This window comes from Anoplophora glabripennis, unplaced genomic scaffold (assembly GCF_000390285.2).
Source record: "Anoplophora glabripennis isolate ALB-LARVAE unplaced genomic scaffold, Agla_2.0 scaffold144, whole genome shotgun sequence".
Lineage (NCBI taxonomy): Eukaryota > Metazoa > Arthropoda > Insecta > Coleoptera > Cerambycidae > Anoplophora > Anoplophora glabripennis.
The window spans coordinates 830,568-846,302 of record NW_019416377.1 but is presented as its reverse complement, the minus strand read 5'-3'; the positions used below and the strand labels follow the sequence as shown (position 1 = coordinate 846,302).

Below are 15,735 nucleotides of genomic sequence, written 5' to 3'. Positions count from 1 at the left end.
CAAAAAATTTATTTAAAATCAATTACATAGCATGATTGGCATAGGGTAGAAATTTTATTGAACTGTAATTTATCTAGTAGGCAGCTGTTACGTTGACATTTTGTAGGGACAACATAATTGTTATAATTGATGCAATTTAATTTTATTAAATATGTGAAAAAAACAAACCAAGTGTGTTTTTCTACATATTTAATAAACTTAGTTTGGTTTTTCACATATTAAATAAAATTAAATTGCATTAACAATTAAGTTGTCATTACAAAAGTCAACGTGACAGACGCCTACTAGATAAATTACAGTTCGATAAAATTTCTACCCTATGCCATGCCGTGTAATTGATTATAAATAATTTTTTTGCTCAAAAATCGTTAATTTTACGAGAAAATTACAAGAGACCTTTTTTATTTAGAATGAATCAGGCTATCCCAAATTAATTTTTAAATAGAAAGGTAATATTAAGAAAAAAGGTAAGTAGGGGAAATCAACAAATTGTTTAATAAGTGCCTTCTCGATAGCAGAAAATGTTTACTGAATTTTATTTCCGTCACTTTTTTGGTACTTCAGAAAAAAAAATTTTTGGTACCCTCTTTAATTGGTTGTACCTTCACAGGAGATGTTCAAATAAGATTTTTTTATATGAAAACCCACCTTATTTTTCCACAGGGAATCCCCTTAAATTTGTCCGCACTTATTTATTCACACCCTCTATATTCGGCTTGGGGTAGTTACATTAAATTTATTTAATCATTTAATGAATTTAATTGAAGTTTGAAGATAGAATGGTTAATTACGACTGACCGAGCTACGTGTCTTCACCATTATGACAAAACGGAACCACAAAACCTCTTAAGATCGCCCAAACCCCTTCACCCGCACGTCCCAGTCTGAAGGACGTTCAACGTTCGGAAACCTAAGAGTTAAGCTTTTACTACCTCTACATCTTGTTTGGCACCACCCTGGCCCTGAGCATGGCCACCGTCACCGTCTGCTGGCTGACGGGCTCCGTGGGCGACTCGGAGTCGGAGCTGGTGCCGAACGGCGGCTGGTTCGCGTTCATCAGCGAGTTGTTGCCGAAGTTCGTCACCGCCGTGTTGGCATTGGACACCAGCCTGTTCTGGTAGGCGGCCGTCGCCAGATGGGCACCGTCTGGAAAGAAAAACGTGTTAAATTATCCCACAGCAATACTGTATGAACTATACAAAATTGTCTTCGATACCTCGGTCTATTTCACCATGGAGTGTTACGAACTTCTTTGCCGGACGTGAAATGTCACTTTAAGATGTCACGTGGTGCACTCAAAACATGTGACCTTTAAAACGCGAGCTACTACAGTGTAAGTGAAGCAACAGTGGACGTAAAATAATTGTATCGGTGAAGTATTTGCATAACAATACAAACCAAACATTTCATTTGGATATTATTTTACGTCCACAAATCCTTCACCAATTCCATTACCTAACATCCGCTACAATATTAGACAGAGAGAATCAGTGGAGTAAAAGTGGATGTCAAGTAACAGAGAAAAAATGCAGTTTTACGTTTCCGTATGGAAAGTTTTACTTATTCACATCTACAAATAGTTCACGGACTCAATAAAATTACTTCACATCCTCTATAATATCCTACAAAATCAATAAGCGGTCGTGAAGTAAAAGCGGATGTGAAGTAAATGAAAGCGTGAAGTATTTACGTTTGACTTTCTAGATGTCATATTCTTTTACGTCCGCAAATACTTCACGGAATCAATTACTTCACGTCCGGTATAAGCGGGAAGATTGAACCAGCGGTCGTGAAATAAAGGTGGATGTGAAGCAGTCGAGACTGTGAAGTATTTGCACTTATAATATGTAACATCTATGTTTTGACTTATTTCATCTACAAATAGTTCTCGGACTCAATTACTTCACATCCGCTAAAAATCAATAAGCGATCGTGAAGTAAAAGCGAATGTGAAATAAATGTAAGCGTGAAGTATTTACGTTTGACTTTTTAGATCCGTCCGATATAATCGGGAAGAAAAATCAGCGGCCGTGAAATAAGGGCGGTTGTGAAGTAATCGAGACCGTGAAGTATTTGCATCCCTAAAATAACAACACAAACGAAACATTTTTCTCTAGATATTATTTTACGTCCAGAAATTCTTCACCAATTCCATTACCAATCGTCCACAACAATATCAGCCAGAGTGAATCAGTGAAGTAAAAGTGGATGTGAAGTAACTGAGAAAAATGCAGTTTTACGTTTCCGCATGGAAAATGTTACTTATTTACATCTACAAATAGTCCACGGACTCAATAAAATTACTTCACATCCGCTATAATATCCTACAAAATCAATAAGCGGTCGTGAAGTAAAAGCGGATGTGAAGTAAATGAAAGCGTGAAGTATTTACGTTTGACTTCCTAGATGTTATATTCTTTTACGTCCGCAAATACTTCACGAACTCAATTACTTTACGTCCGATATAAGCGAGAAGAATGAACCAGCGGTCGTGAAATAAAGGTGGATGTGAAGCAATTGAAACCGTGAAGTATTTGCGCTCATAATATGTAACATCTAAAAAGTGACGCTGTATAAAAAATATTGCCAAACTATATAGGCGGGAGGTTCCATCCTTGAAATGTTTCTTCCAGTTGCACGGTTACTGCCTACTGCCTAGTGCGTACATAATTCCTGATAACGGTAATGGCTTTATCATCACAGAGATAGGATCATGGAAAGATTAGGACGCCGGGAAACGTGACGGTACAAGGGTACATCCTCCGATACGTTTTTAGCATATAAATTGAGAATATGGAGATTACCTTTATAAAGCTACTAGTTTTTTTACATGAAAACATGTGTAAGTTACCAGACCGTAGACCAGAGCCTCGCACAGAGCATTGCGGACTAGTGGCCCTCAAGGCTCACCCTAAGCAAAAATCCTACCTACGCCCATGGCGAAGCTTCCAGTGGAGACGACATCATCCCTCCAGTTCCCGCTTTAATGTTATTTTGATTAAATTCGATGAAGCACGATGAACAAAATAAGTAATTGTGTTGTTTATTATGTTTTATCAGTATTTTACGTTTATGTGACATTTTGTATAGAATTTCACTTTTGGAAGCACTCCTATTTGCATCGAAATTGCGCGTGAAATAGCTTGATTTATTCCGGCATTACTGCCTTTCACTAAACAAAGCATAAGTACAATAGTTTCTATTTTCGGGGCCGTCTGGGATTCCCACGCTCGACGCTGCACAAAGGCGTCCGTCATTTATCAATTTCGCCGTCCTCCTGATCCGCTTTGTTTTCAATAACGGCACAACACGTGACTCCATCCCCGATATGTATTCGGGCAGCGTAGTATTAGAGGAAATTGAGCGTGTGATTCCACTTACGAGATGTCGGGGACCTTCACCTTCACCTTGGAGCACGGCTCCTTGGGAGATTTATAGCATACAAGGCTAGGGATCCCGGTTATTGCATTATAATACGCGCGGCAAATCTGGAGAATCGTCTAAAGTGAGGAGCGCTCTAGCCCGGTTCCCGTGCAAATTTTAAGTGGCATGCCGTCCTGTCCGGGGAGGTGTTAAGGGCTCTGCTGGGGGCTCTGGGAGTAGAGGCTTGGGAAATGAGATTTCGCGATTTAATTCTGGGTCGGTCCACAATAATTACTTATATGGAGTAGTCCAGGGAAACTGCCAGGTGAAGGAACAAGTGATTTTAGGTAAAAACTTTCATATGAACGTGGACCATGGAACAGGGTTCCGTTAAGTATCCACTAATATCTCGGGAGCAATATAGCAGTTGAGGTTATGAGCTCCAGGTCAAGATTTTAATTTTGCGCACCACCACCACCCCCATATTATGTACTTTGGTATCGTTATTGGCTTAGATATCATAACAATACGTAAGTATTTGCATATGTAGTATGAAATAAGAAGGGGAATAGTCTATTTTCTACACTAAACGCTTCACATGGAAGTTACCATAAAATATATAGGTATAGTACGTAATAATAAGTACCATAAAAGTTAACAAAATAATAATTTCTTGCTCATAAGGAAAGCGATTGTAGAAAGTAATTAACAGTTGTCCAAAGTATTCCGCGGTTAATCGTCTCCGGCGAGACCCATTTCAAAAATGAAAATGACAGTTCAACATTTCCCGAGTTCACAGGCGCATATTTAAAATAGTTGAAGCTTTTAATAGATGCTATTTTTATTAATAGTGCGAAGCATCAACTACTTCACATTTCCCATTACCCACGTCATAGAACAATAAAATGTACGCATCTGCCTCTGATCTGAAGTTTCGCATGGATCAATTTATTCGATAGGTATCTAGCGGCACCCTAATGCCTGCCCTGTCCGCCTGATGTGCCAGTAAACAATCCAGGTTTTTGCTGACGTGGCCGTGCATTTCATTATCGTTTGTACGTGCGTGAGTGAGTTTGTCGATTTGCTTGGTTGAGTTTATGGCACGTGTTTTTATGACAGCTAAGGCGCGCTATTAATTCTGGTACACCCTATATTCTACTGCGTCTTAACCGAACACATGCAAACTTACATATCTTATTCCCGTTGCCAAGGTCGACGTTATCGACCTGATACCGCGCCGCTAGGGCCGCTAGCTGGTCCACCGTCTCCGCCTCGTCGTCCTCCAGGCTGGAGTAGCTGCCGGTGGTGGCATCGCCGTCGGAGGAGCCCTTCGACTGCTTGTCGCTGCCGCCGCCCTGCTCCACCTCCACACCCTCTTCCTCCTCCTCCTGAAAAGAGTCGACAGTATTAAGGCGGTTTCACACTGGTCGGTTTGGATGATAGTCGCGGATGAATCGGCCAAGGTGAAAAAATTAGTGAACAAGTAAATAGTAATGCCAGTAGAACCCTGCGGATGAATCGTACGGTGATAAGCAGTAGCGAGATTCGAAAATTGTGCCAAATGCAACACTGTTCTGTGATTTCTGTAATTAACATTTATGTTTTGTGATTACAGTTCTTTTTTGAAGGGTACTGCTTTCGCAAATAATCTCAAATTCATCTTTTTTAATCAAATAAACAGTGCAGTTCTAAATCGTTTTTTAAACTGCACTTAAACTCTTGTCTACGCCGTTACTGGGCAGCTCACGAAATTGTTTGTGTCAGCGCGTTTATCAGCTTGCCCGTTTTTACCTTTTTAACCAACTGTGTGAAATTAACGGAGTAACTTCAATGGAAAACAATTTCTTAAAAACATATTGCTTTTGCGTGACTTGACGATGTGTTATTTTAAAGTCACCATAGTTGTTTGATCTCAATGCGGACGAAGCGCCGAACAATAAAAAAAAATTGGATATTTTTTAAAAATTAATGTATTTCCAGGATTAATTATATTGCAATATATATAGAAACATGTTACTGATTGTTACTAAAATTAATTTATAATTTGAGATAATCAGGATTGCTACTTCATAAAATGTACATAATAAAAGATAAATAAAAATACTTACTAATAATTATAATGAATACCGTAACTCCCAAATGTGTATGTACCTATTTTAAAAATTCAGTTTTTTTTCGTCGATCTAGAAAATGTCTGTTTCCGGTCACTATTTAGATCAGAAAATGTATTAAGTTACGCCAAAACTTACGTTAAAAACAGACAGTTGTCCATCAGTTTTTGACGTTTCGAAGATTCTATTTTTACATGTCTTTAAGTCGTTCGTAAGTAACAAGTTTCAAAACCTTAATTTGCAAGAGATACAGCAAAAACAAAAAAGTCGATTTTTGACGGTTTTTTCGATATATTTCGAAAAGTAATATAGCAATCGATATGGTTAAAAATACGGATAGGTTTTTTTTTTCCATTGGGGTCAAGTTTTTTTTTAGTAGTGGAAAACCGTTCTTTTGACTTTTATGAATTTTTTAGGTTAACTTCGCCGTTTATGCGCCACAGGAAAAATACACTATCGTTCTTAGAATTTTTTTTCCTATATCACCATATTTTTTGTTTCCAGGTGGTATTTTTTGTAAGCTTTTCTAGCTGTTGATTGGACTAATTGCAATATTACAGAACGCTCAGAGGCGTGGAAAATGTGTATTTGCGTTTTGTTCGACGCTATCATGTAAACGGAGCAAGTGTCCGTAAAGTTTTCTTTGACGGGGTAAGCTCCTCAAAAGCCTTTTGTTGAGAACTTGAGGACCTTACGACTAATGAATCCTGTCAAATGTAACTGTCGTAGTTTAAGCAAAGCGTTTGTTTGCTCGATTTCATGAGGGAAAAATACCGTGTTACTGTTGCCACGCAGCTTATACAAGCTGCTTAAAGTTGATACATTTACATACCAAATTCCTAATTTACTGCAGCCTTCAAAATATACCGAAATTGAATGGTTTATTACTAATTTTAGCTACCTCTATCGCTACAGACACAGCCCCCCCCCACCCACTATCTTCGCTTCCATAGCTCTGCTAACCGCAGAAAAGTAATTTTACAAGAACCCGAGAATAATATTCTAGATTTACATTTCTGAATGCAAGCATTTAAGCCGCAATATATAACCATTACGCCCGCAATTATTTTCTCCTTCACACATTTAAATCTCAACACCTTTTCCATCTCCTCGAACACAAAAGGAGATAAAAGCTTTATCCCGTTACTATTGCAGCGCAACAATAACCGGGATTTTACATAATTATTAGGAACAATGAAAAACCTGCAGGCAAATAGGTTATGAGCCATAAATTTTAATTACCGGCCATTGATTGGGCGCGAAAAAGCGGGCTAACAACTTGCTCGGCGGACCGGAGATTGTAATCAACGGATCGGATCAGGAGTGGGATAGATCGATCACGGCGCGAGCGGGCCGGAATAAGAAGCCCGGAACTATGTCAAAATTGGACGGATGAAATTAGATGGAAGGGATGGATGCGAGATCGGCAAATTAACTCGGAACGGGCTTGTCAAAATTCCGGTGCCGTTTTTACAGCGGTGTGGCCAGATAAGACGATTTATTACAAATGTTGTGGTTTTGGTACTGTAGTTGTAACTATTTATTTTTTTAAAAAGTCGGCAGTCGCAATTTGGAAGAAATAAATCTACAGTATGTTTGCGGTTAGAGTGGAAAAGAGGAAAAATATTTTTATATTTCATTTTACGAGAAAAAGCCATTAAGAATGCCTTTTTCTCATAAAATGAACAATAAAAATGTTTTACTGACCGTTTCTATCAAAGTAGGCCGATTCATACACAAATTGAAATTATTATATAAATTTTAATTCTAAGCAACTTTCCTTAATAACGTATTTCTGTATTAATAAAATAAGGCTGTTTATTTTTTAACGATTTTTATATTTACCGATTTTCTGATCACCCTGTACATGCAAGATGAAAGTTCTCCATGACAATCGTATTTTAAAGACAAGAAAAATTTTAATCAAGAGTGCCTTTTTCTCGTAAAATGAAAAATAACAATATTTTCCCTCTTTTCCGCTCTAACCGTGTACAGTATACATACATACTGTATACAGGGTGATTCAGAACTTATCCAAAAAAAAATCTGGATGTACAGGGGACCCTTACAAATACAATTTTGTAAAGAAAAAATCAAAAAGGGCAGTTCGAAAATGATTTAATAATACACTTCTGTACGGCACTGGAAACTGGTCCACTGTAAAACCTGACCTCGCACAATGCGACCGGCATGGCGGTGTGATAAAAACGGACAAAAACTTTCGCAAGGAAAGAAATATGTAAATAGAATTTTATCGCACCTATTTTATATCGGCAAATTGAACTGCTTTTGTTTTTATTAATTAATATAATTAATTTGTGTTTTTAAATAATAAAATCATTTGACATACCCGATGTTACAACAATTGTTCAAAATTTTGTCCACCAACGTGTAAACACATTTGGGTCCGTCTTACTCAGTTTCTACGAACTAACACAAATGTTGTCTTGCTTCACCATATCACAAATGCTTCACCATAAATTAAAACGATATCCATCATGAACTCCGAGTTGCTATACACGCAAACCATTTTTGACACTAACTACTAAAAAAAAACTATTGAACAGATAACAGGTAAATACTATTGCAACGACGATTGCAAAATCCTATTTCAGTATTCGGAGTCGCTGAGGCCACGTGGCTCTCCACGCGCATTGCGAATGACGCTAGAGACTACAGTTGTCCAGCTATGTAGTCGTTGAATGTACTATAACTTCAATAATTTTTTTTCACGGAAACTAAGGATTTTACAAAATTTTTTTTTACGATATTGTCTCCAATTTTTTTGGATAAGTTCTGAATCACCCTGTATAAATAAAAATTAAATACTGTTTATTGGTAAGCTAATCACTTGAGAACGGCTGGAGCGATTTGGCTATTTTTTTAAATGTTTGTAATAGTCCGAATAAGGTTTTTAGGGAAAGAAAAACTGGAAAAGTTGCCCGGAAAATTGGAATATTCGGCAAAAACTAAAAGTGCTTTTTTCTATGGGATTTTTGTATGAACTCAAGACCATAACTCGCGTTTCAAAGGATGAATATGCGTAATTCGGAAAAAAATTCAGGACAATTATAAACGAAAGTCAGAAAACTTGGAAAAAACGCAAAAATCATAACTTTTGTGTGTACTCTCGATCATAACTGACGATAGGAACGACATATTTGGTATGGTTGATTTTTTTTTGTTTTGTTCGTTATGCTCCTAGGATGGAAATAACTCAATTGAATATACAATCTGGAAGATCTGGAGAACAATCTGGAAAAACCCATCCCAGCATGTAAAATTTCCTACTGGCATAAATCTGAATGTACTCCTCCTCATCACTCTGAAATACGTTTTTTTCTCATTTTTACTTTGTTTACACATTTACAATAGCTTTTCACAAATTCACAAAACGATTACAAACAAATTTACTGAAATCTGGACAGGACAACTTCTGTCAGGTCAGCTAGTTGTCACATAAAGATTCCTTCTGCTAAATGTCTTTACATACGACAACTTTGACGGAAAAAAAACAGTTTTTCGTGTAGCATAGCCGAAAATTTCAGGAAAGTGATTTTCAACTGTTAATATCTCGAAAACAGTTGAAAATATAAATAAAGAAACGCTAAATAGAGAAAAAATGTTACAACTTAAAATTCTTCATGATGACTTCAAAACAGAGATACGTTTCTAAGGAAAACAATATCAAAACGCTATCGGGCAGTACATGTATACAGGGTGTTCCCTTTTTAAACGTACCAACTTTAACAGTTAATAGAGGACATTTTGAAGAAAAAAGTTCCTGTGAATATAGATCGTAAATCTTCTTAACCAAGATGCTGGATGTTGAATTTATTTTGACTTTTTTCGTGATATCTAAAAAACCGTGAGTGCTAACGAAACCAAATTTGGTTTTGTGGCGTCATAATGTCCTTTAAAAATGACCTACAAACGATTCACTTCAACTACCAGTGGTGTGGTAGATGGGCGGTCAGTACACATTTTTTTAATTGAATTTCTCTAGAAAAGCTGTTCTTGCAAATTTGCCATAAAATAAAAGGGTTCTGAGTAAATAGCATGAAACCCTTTTAGTGCACATAAAAGTGATTATATAAAATTTTAATTGAACTGAAAAGTGTTTATTATTACATCTACAATCCGTATGATATTTGTTGAGATGGAATTCTAAGGAGACCCCTGCTTCACTTTCTTGGAATTAACCGCATTCGACACTCAGGGTAGAAAGCTATTGACGGCGAGGCGTTCACCGTAGCAGCTTGCAGTGCATACTGTGTTTTGCCGTTATTTATTTGAAAACAGGTATTTCAAAACAAACTGTGACTACAGAATACCTGTATAGTAGTAAGCAAAAAGTAAAGTAGATGCGTAAATTGGAAGTCCTTCTATTCGACACATAACTGGCAATTACGCAATAATGACCTTAAGATTGACAAATACACTGCTCAAAATAATTAGAGGAACACTTATTTAAATCTCAATAACTTTTTTATTTGTAATACTATATAAATCTATTAATGGATATCTTAAAGACTAACATTTTGTTCGAATAAATTTACGAAAATAAAACAAATTTACATAATCATTCTTGAGACAATAGTACAAATTCAAAAAAACTACAAGAAATAAAGTGAAACATACAATCAAAATTTCAATTTAGAAATATGCTGTGCCTTGGAATAGTAAACAATGTTGACAGTTAAGCATAAATTGTAAAAAATGAGGCATCTACGTGAAGTTTAAGTCGTTCGTGTTGTTGCTTGTACACAGTATGGCACCAGTATTCGACAGGTTGCAAGAGATTTTAACGTAAGCCCTTCTGTCATCCATCGCGTGTGGAATCGTTACTTAGAAACCGGAGGATATAAAAGACGCATTGGACAAGGTCTAAGAGGAAAACAAAAATTCAGGACAGGTTTTTAGTCCTATCCTCCTTGCGTTCTCGTACATCCACAGCAAAAGACCTTCAAAGTAGGCTCAGAACGACTCATGGGTTGGAAATTTCCGATCAGACAGTTAGGAATAGACTGAGACAAGCAAACTTGAGACCAAGAAGACCCGTGCGAAAACCTATTTTAACTTCGTATCACATAAGGTCTCGTTTACATTTTGCACATCAGCATGTGGCATGGCAACTTCGATATTAGAGACCAGTACTCCTCACAGTAATTCGTGCTAATGGAAGACATACACGATATTAGTGAACCAAATCTCACCAGGACCTTTATGTTATACAGACAGGATCACACACTCTTCACTTTATTTCTTGTCGTTTTTTTGAATTGGCGCTGTTGTCTCAAGAGTGATTATGTAAATTTGTCTTATTTTCATAAATTTATTCGAACAAAATGTTAGTCTTTAAGATATGCATTATTATATTTATATAGTATTACAAATAAAAAAGTTATTGAGATTTAAATAAGTGTTCCCCTAATTATTTTGAGCAGTGTATATTGGTATAATAGATGTTGCAGAATTTTGAATGCATTATATTCCTCTTTTGTTTTTATTGAAGAAGAGTATTCCTGCTGTTTTATATGATCCTAGGTTAAACAATCAGGGAGATCAATCTCGGGTATGAAGTCCTCCTCTGCCGATCCATTTTACTTATAATGTAATAATGGTACTGATAATGATTTATTTATGAGTTGCTAATACCAATTAATGACTACCAAACAAGTCTATCGCTTACTAGATGTATTTCCAATAAATACAAAGGAGGAACTAATATAATGCATTCATAATTCTGCACCATCCATTAGGTACGCCAATGTAATTGTCGAACTCAAGGCCATTACTGCGTAGATGCCAGTTAATTAACACGCCCTGTATTTTGATAATGAGTGAGTGGCATATTACTCGATTTTTTATTTTGACGTCTTCTACCTACAGCTCCAGGTCTTGTTTTTAATGGGACACCCTGTATCTTCTTCCTGTGTTATGCTTGCGCAGAAATATGGGGATACCTTCAAATAAATTAATCCAGTTGGCAGTTCGGTCCATAATTCAATGCGGCCGGGGTATACGATCGCGCATTGCGAGTGTTTATTCAAAATCTCGTATTCGGGTCGGGTACATTTTGCGCGGGGGATTTGGGAGCGCGGCCGGAGGCCTTAATTGAACGTAAATGCGATGTGTGAAATACGGCCTTTAAAGGACGGTCCGGCTTAATAATAGCGCTGAACTATTCGGAGATTAACTTAAATCGGGCCCGATTAACCGGTGATGTCGGTCGGGGAGTGGACGATAAATTTTATTGTTTTATTATGAGGGGTATTTTAAAGCGGGAAATGAATTTTTTCCACTCGTATATGCGAAAGTGAGGATTTTCTCGGGGCTTAGTCAATATGACAGGTTTTTTTCTTAAACTGAAATATTTATGGTTATAGGTTGCGAAGTGTTGCTTTTGTATTCCAGAAAATGGAATGTTTTTTGCCAGCCCCAGCAAGTAACAAAAAAAAAACATTCAAGAATGCAAAGGTTTTGCAACTGTGTATCAAACTATACAGGATGTCACAGTTTAAAGAGCCTTATAGTCCAATCAATAGGTAGAAGAGCTTATAAAAAATACCACCTGGAAACAAAAAATATGAAGTAGAAAAAAAAAAAATTTTTCCTGTGGCGCATAAACACGCGAAGTTAATCTAAATAATTCATAAAAGTAAAAAAAAAACGGTTTTTTGCTAATAAAAAAAAACCTGAAATCCAATCGTGATAAGTTAAATGAGAAAGTTGTAGCTATTAAAAAAAATCTATCGATTCGTATTTTTCAATATATCGATTGCTATATTACTTTTCGAGATATAATGAAAAAACCGTCAAAAATCGACCTTTTTCGTTTTTGCTGTATCTCTTGAAAATTTGAAAATTAAGGTTTTGAAACTTGTTACTTGCTGTAATGTAGTCATCGGAAAGCAAAAAAGTACCTTTTTTTAATTAAAAAATTTTTCGAGTTATATCGATATTTCGAAAAAAAGGTCTTTCGAAAATCGGCTCTTCTTCTCGACCAATAGTCGTAGAGAAACGAATTAGGACTCATTTTTTTCCGTAAGAGTAGTTTCATGGTAAAAAGTGTGATAACACTTGAAATGAATAAAATCGTTATTTTTTCATTAATCGTTTTTTACCAAGAAAATACAACTCTTAAGGAAAAAAATGAGCCCTGATTCGTATTTCTACGAGTATTCGTCGAGCATGAAGAATCGACTTTCGAAATGACATTTTTTTCGAAAAATTTTTAATATTTTAAAATTTAAAAAAAGATACTTTTCTGCTTGCCGAGGGCTACATTTACAGCAAGTAACAAGATTCAAAACCTTAATGTGTAAGAGATATAGCAAAAACAATAAAAGTCGATTTTTGACGGTTTTTTCGATATATTTCGAAAAGTAATATAGCAATCGATATGGTTAAAAATACGAATCGATAGGTTTTTTAATAGCTACAACATTCTCATTTAACTTTTTTCGAGTTTTTTTTTTATTAGCGAAAAACCGTTTTATTTTTATTTTTATGAATTTTTTAGGTTAACTTCGCCGTTTATGGACAGGAAAAGATTTTCTTAGAATTTTTTTTCCCGTATCACCATATTTTTTGTTTCAAGGTGGTATTTTTTGTAAATTTAACATAAGGCCGTGACAGATCTTATGTGTTTACGTGAAAAACAAATAAAGGCAGGAAAGTCAAAAAGAAAGCCAAGGATACACGAATTATTTATAAATCTTCCAATCATACCTTATTAAAAAAAACATTAATAGAAAGTAGAGAGTTTCATACAAACAAATTCATATAACAATTATCCGGAAATCCTTAATTAAAAAAATACAAGGTGTGAGACTTATACTAAAAAAGTTTTTATTATAACGACATGCCAAAGGATCCGTTTAGAAGAATTTCTGTCAAAGGTCTAAAATTTGAGGCAAAATTGTGAGGATAAAAATTTAAAAAATATGGAAAATTTGTAAAAATTTAACTTTTGTTACAATCCGGGATAGGGTCCTAACTACTTTGCTTGTTATCATATATTTAATAGAAATTATTTTAATAAACAACCATCGCCTATCTCCGCTTTTAGACGAAAATACATATTTTGAATATGGTCAGGCATGTTAATCGGGAAGCCTCACGGTCAGACAATGATTTTGAACATCTTCTCTTAAGAGAATTTAAAAACTGAACTTACATTTTTAGTTTGCTTTAATGTCGAAATTTGGCGAAAGCACAAGTTAAAATACACTTTGAACATTGATCTTTTTAATTATAGAGGACTGATATTTTGTTTCATTTCATGAAAATGTTGATGAATTTTTATCAGTTTAAAAAAATATTATATTTATTTGCCTTTTGTTAATTTGCTCCTAAGCTTGACTAAATTGAGATTTGAAGACATCCAGAATATAAAAGTTTTATTAAAATGTTATTTTCTTATTCATTGAATTTTATTCCAGAAAAATTTATTTCGAAGTCTGTTCCAATTTTTCCAACTTTTTGCTTTGGGACAGGATTTTTTCTCACCTTTCCCTGATTTTTATTTAGAAAGTTCGGTAGTGGTTTGGTGTTTGATATTCAGTCAAAACAATGCATTTTCAATTTATGATTGAGGACTATGCATATGTCCATTTCGTTTATGGATACTGTAATGGAAATTCGGTAGAAGCTGTTCGAACACAAGATCCAGAACGTCGCTTGATTTTCTGCAGGTGGCTCCTTAACAAATTAGAATATCCTCTACTTCTGCTCGAAAGTATTACGAATAGATGAGTAGTATTATACTCGAAGAGTAGTAGTAAACTGAATAATTCGTCTAGCCTAGATGGACCATAGAGAATCCCTACGCCATACGTTCTAGCAACTTTCAGGAAGAGTTAAGAGAGAGTAGATAAGTATTGTGCAAGATATTACTTTTGTTGTGTATGGGTTTCCTTTGAATTTATAAGAGGTAAATGTATTTTCAATTAGATGGTTGCCCTGCAAATTATTTTAGAGTTGTGAGAGATCTTCTTCATACAAATTATAATCATAGGTGGATAGGATCAGGCAAGCCTGTAACATTGCCACCGTGTTGACCAAATCTCACATTCCTCGACTTTGTTTGGAGTTACATCAAAAGTGAAGTTTATGCTACGCCAGTGGACACTCTCGAATTCGAAACATTTCCCGGACAATTACTCCAGATCAAATGACTAATGTGAGGCAGTTTATTATTCGCAGAAGCCATTTATTTTATTGGACTATTTTTTTAAATAAAATTAGTTATCTTTATTTATTTTAGTACTGAATAAAGTCTCCATATACTTGATGATTTGTTTGATGTTTGATTTCTCAGCTAAATAAGCTAACGGAACAGGTCTCGATTTACTACCAACTACCATTACTTTCTGCACCAGTGCATTCTTCTAAGAATTCAAATGCTTTATTGTACCTTTTCCTGGATTTCCTTGATAAGACTAGCGGTGGCGGCGGCAGCCGCTTGTTTAATATCGAATGTAATGATTTCTTCGTCACCTCTATCGCTATTCATCTTTCAACGTTTTAGAGACTTGCAAAAAGACAAGCGTGAGTTTTGAGGTGAGATCGGTAAAATTACTTTACTGAACTTTTATGTCATTTTACCAAACTCTCTCTTCCTTCGATTAGATCAGCAATGACGCACTTTTCGAGCTGAAAACTGATCGAAAACAAACATTTTCTAGAGCGGCAGTACAAAAAAGTAATTATGCTATTTGTTAACTTTATTTTACACGGATTTTATGTTTGATCCTCTTTCAAAACATCTTGTGTTTCTTTTTATAAGCATTACTCGATTGACCTGAAATATTAGTAACAACTTCGTCGAGTGGAAATTTTTAAAACCTCTCTCATTTATTTAAGAAACGCAGCGTGGCCCAATTTACCAGGGGATTTACCTTCCTTAGCACCGTCGCACGGCCTCTCCCGAGTCTTCCGCTTCTTCCCAAGTCCCCATCGTGCCATTCTCCCTCTAAATAAATATACTGACGCGCCGCCCGAGCATACAAATCCCTCCCGGAAGTGATCCGCAGCAGCGAAGGGGCTGATGTATATCTTTCTATTAGTACGCTCGAGTGTCGTATATAAGTTTCTTTTACACTCAATAAGATCGATACCAAAACAATTTATTGTATTTGTACTCTATCGTAAAGGTATTAACCCTCAGACGTCACACTTGGGGTAGGTCACCTTAAAAGTCAAACTAGTGCGAATTGGGATCTTGCCAACTTTGACCCTTTATGTCTTCTTCATT

General features: G+C 35.8%; 1 protein-coding gene across 1 annotated transcript in view; it reads right to left on the bottom strand.

The window, feature by feature from the left end:
* Window positions 1–934: 934 nt before the first annotated feature.
* The window catches only part of LOC108906875, a 31,700-nt gene continuing 16,899 nt past the window's right edge, over window positions 935–15,735 (bottom strand). Inside the window, exons 5-6 of the mRNA XM_018710306.1 lie at window positions 4,549–4,745; window positions 935–1,109 (exon numbers count right to left, since the gene is read on the bottom strand). Of these exons, the coding sequence (XP_018565822.1) occupies window positions 935–1,109; window positions 4,549–4,745 (372 nt within the window). The remainder of the gene's footprint in view (window positions 1,110–4,548; window positions 4,746–15,735) is intronic.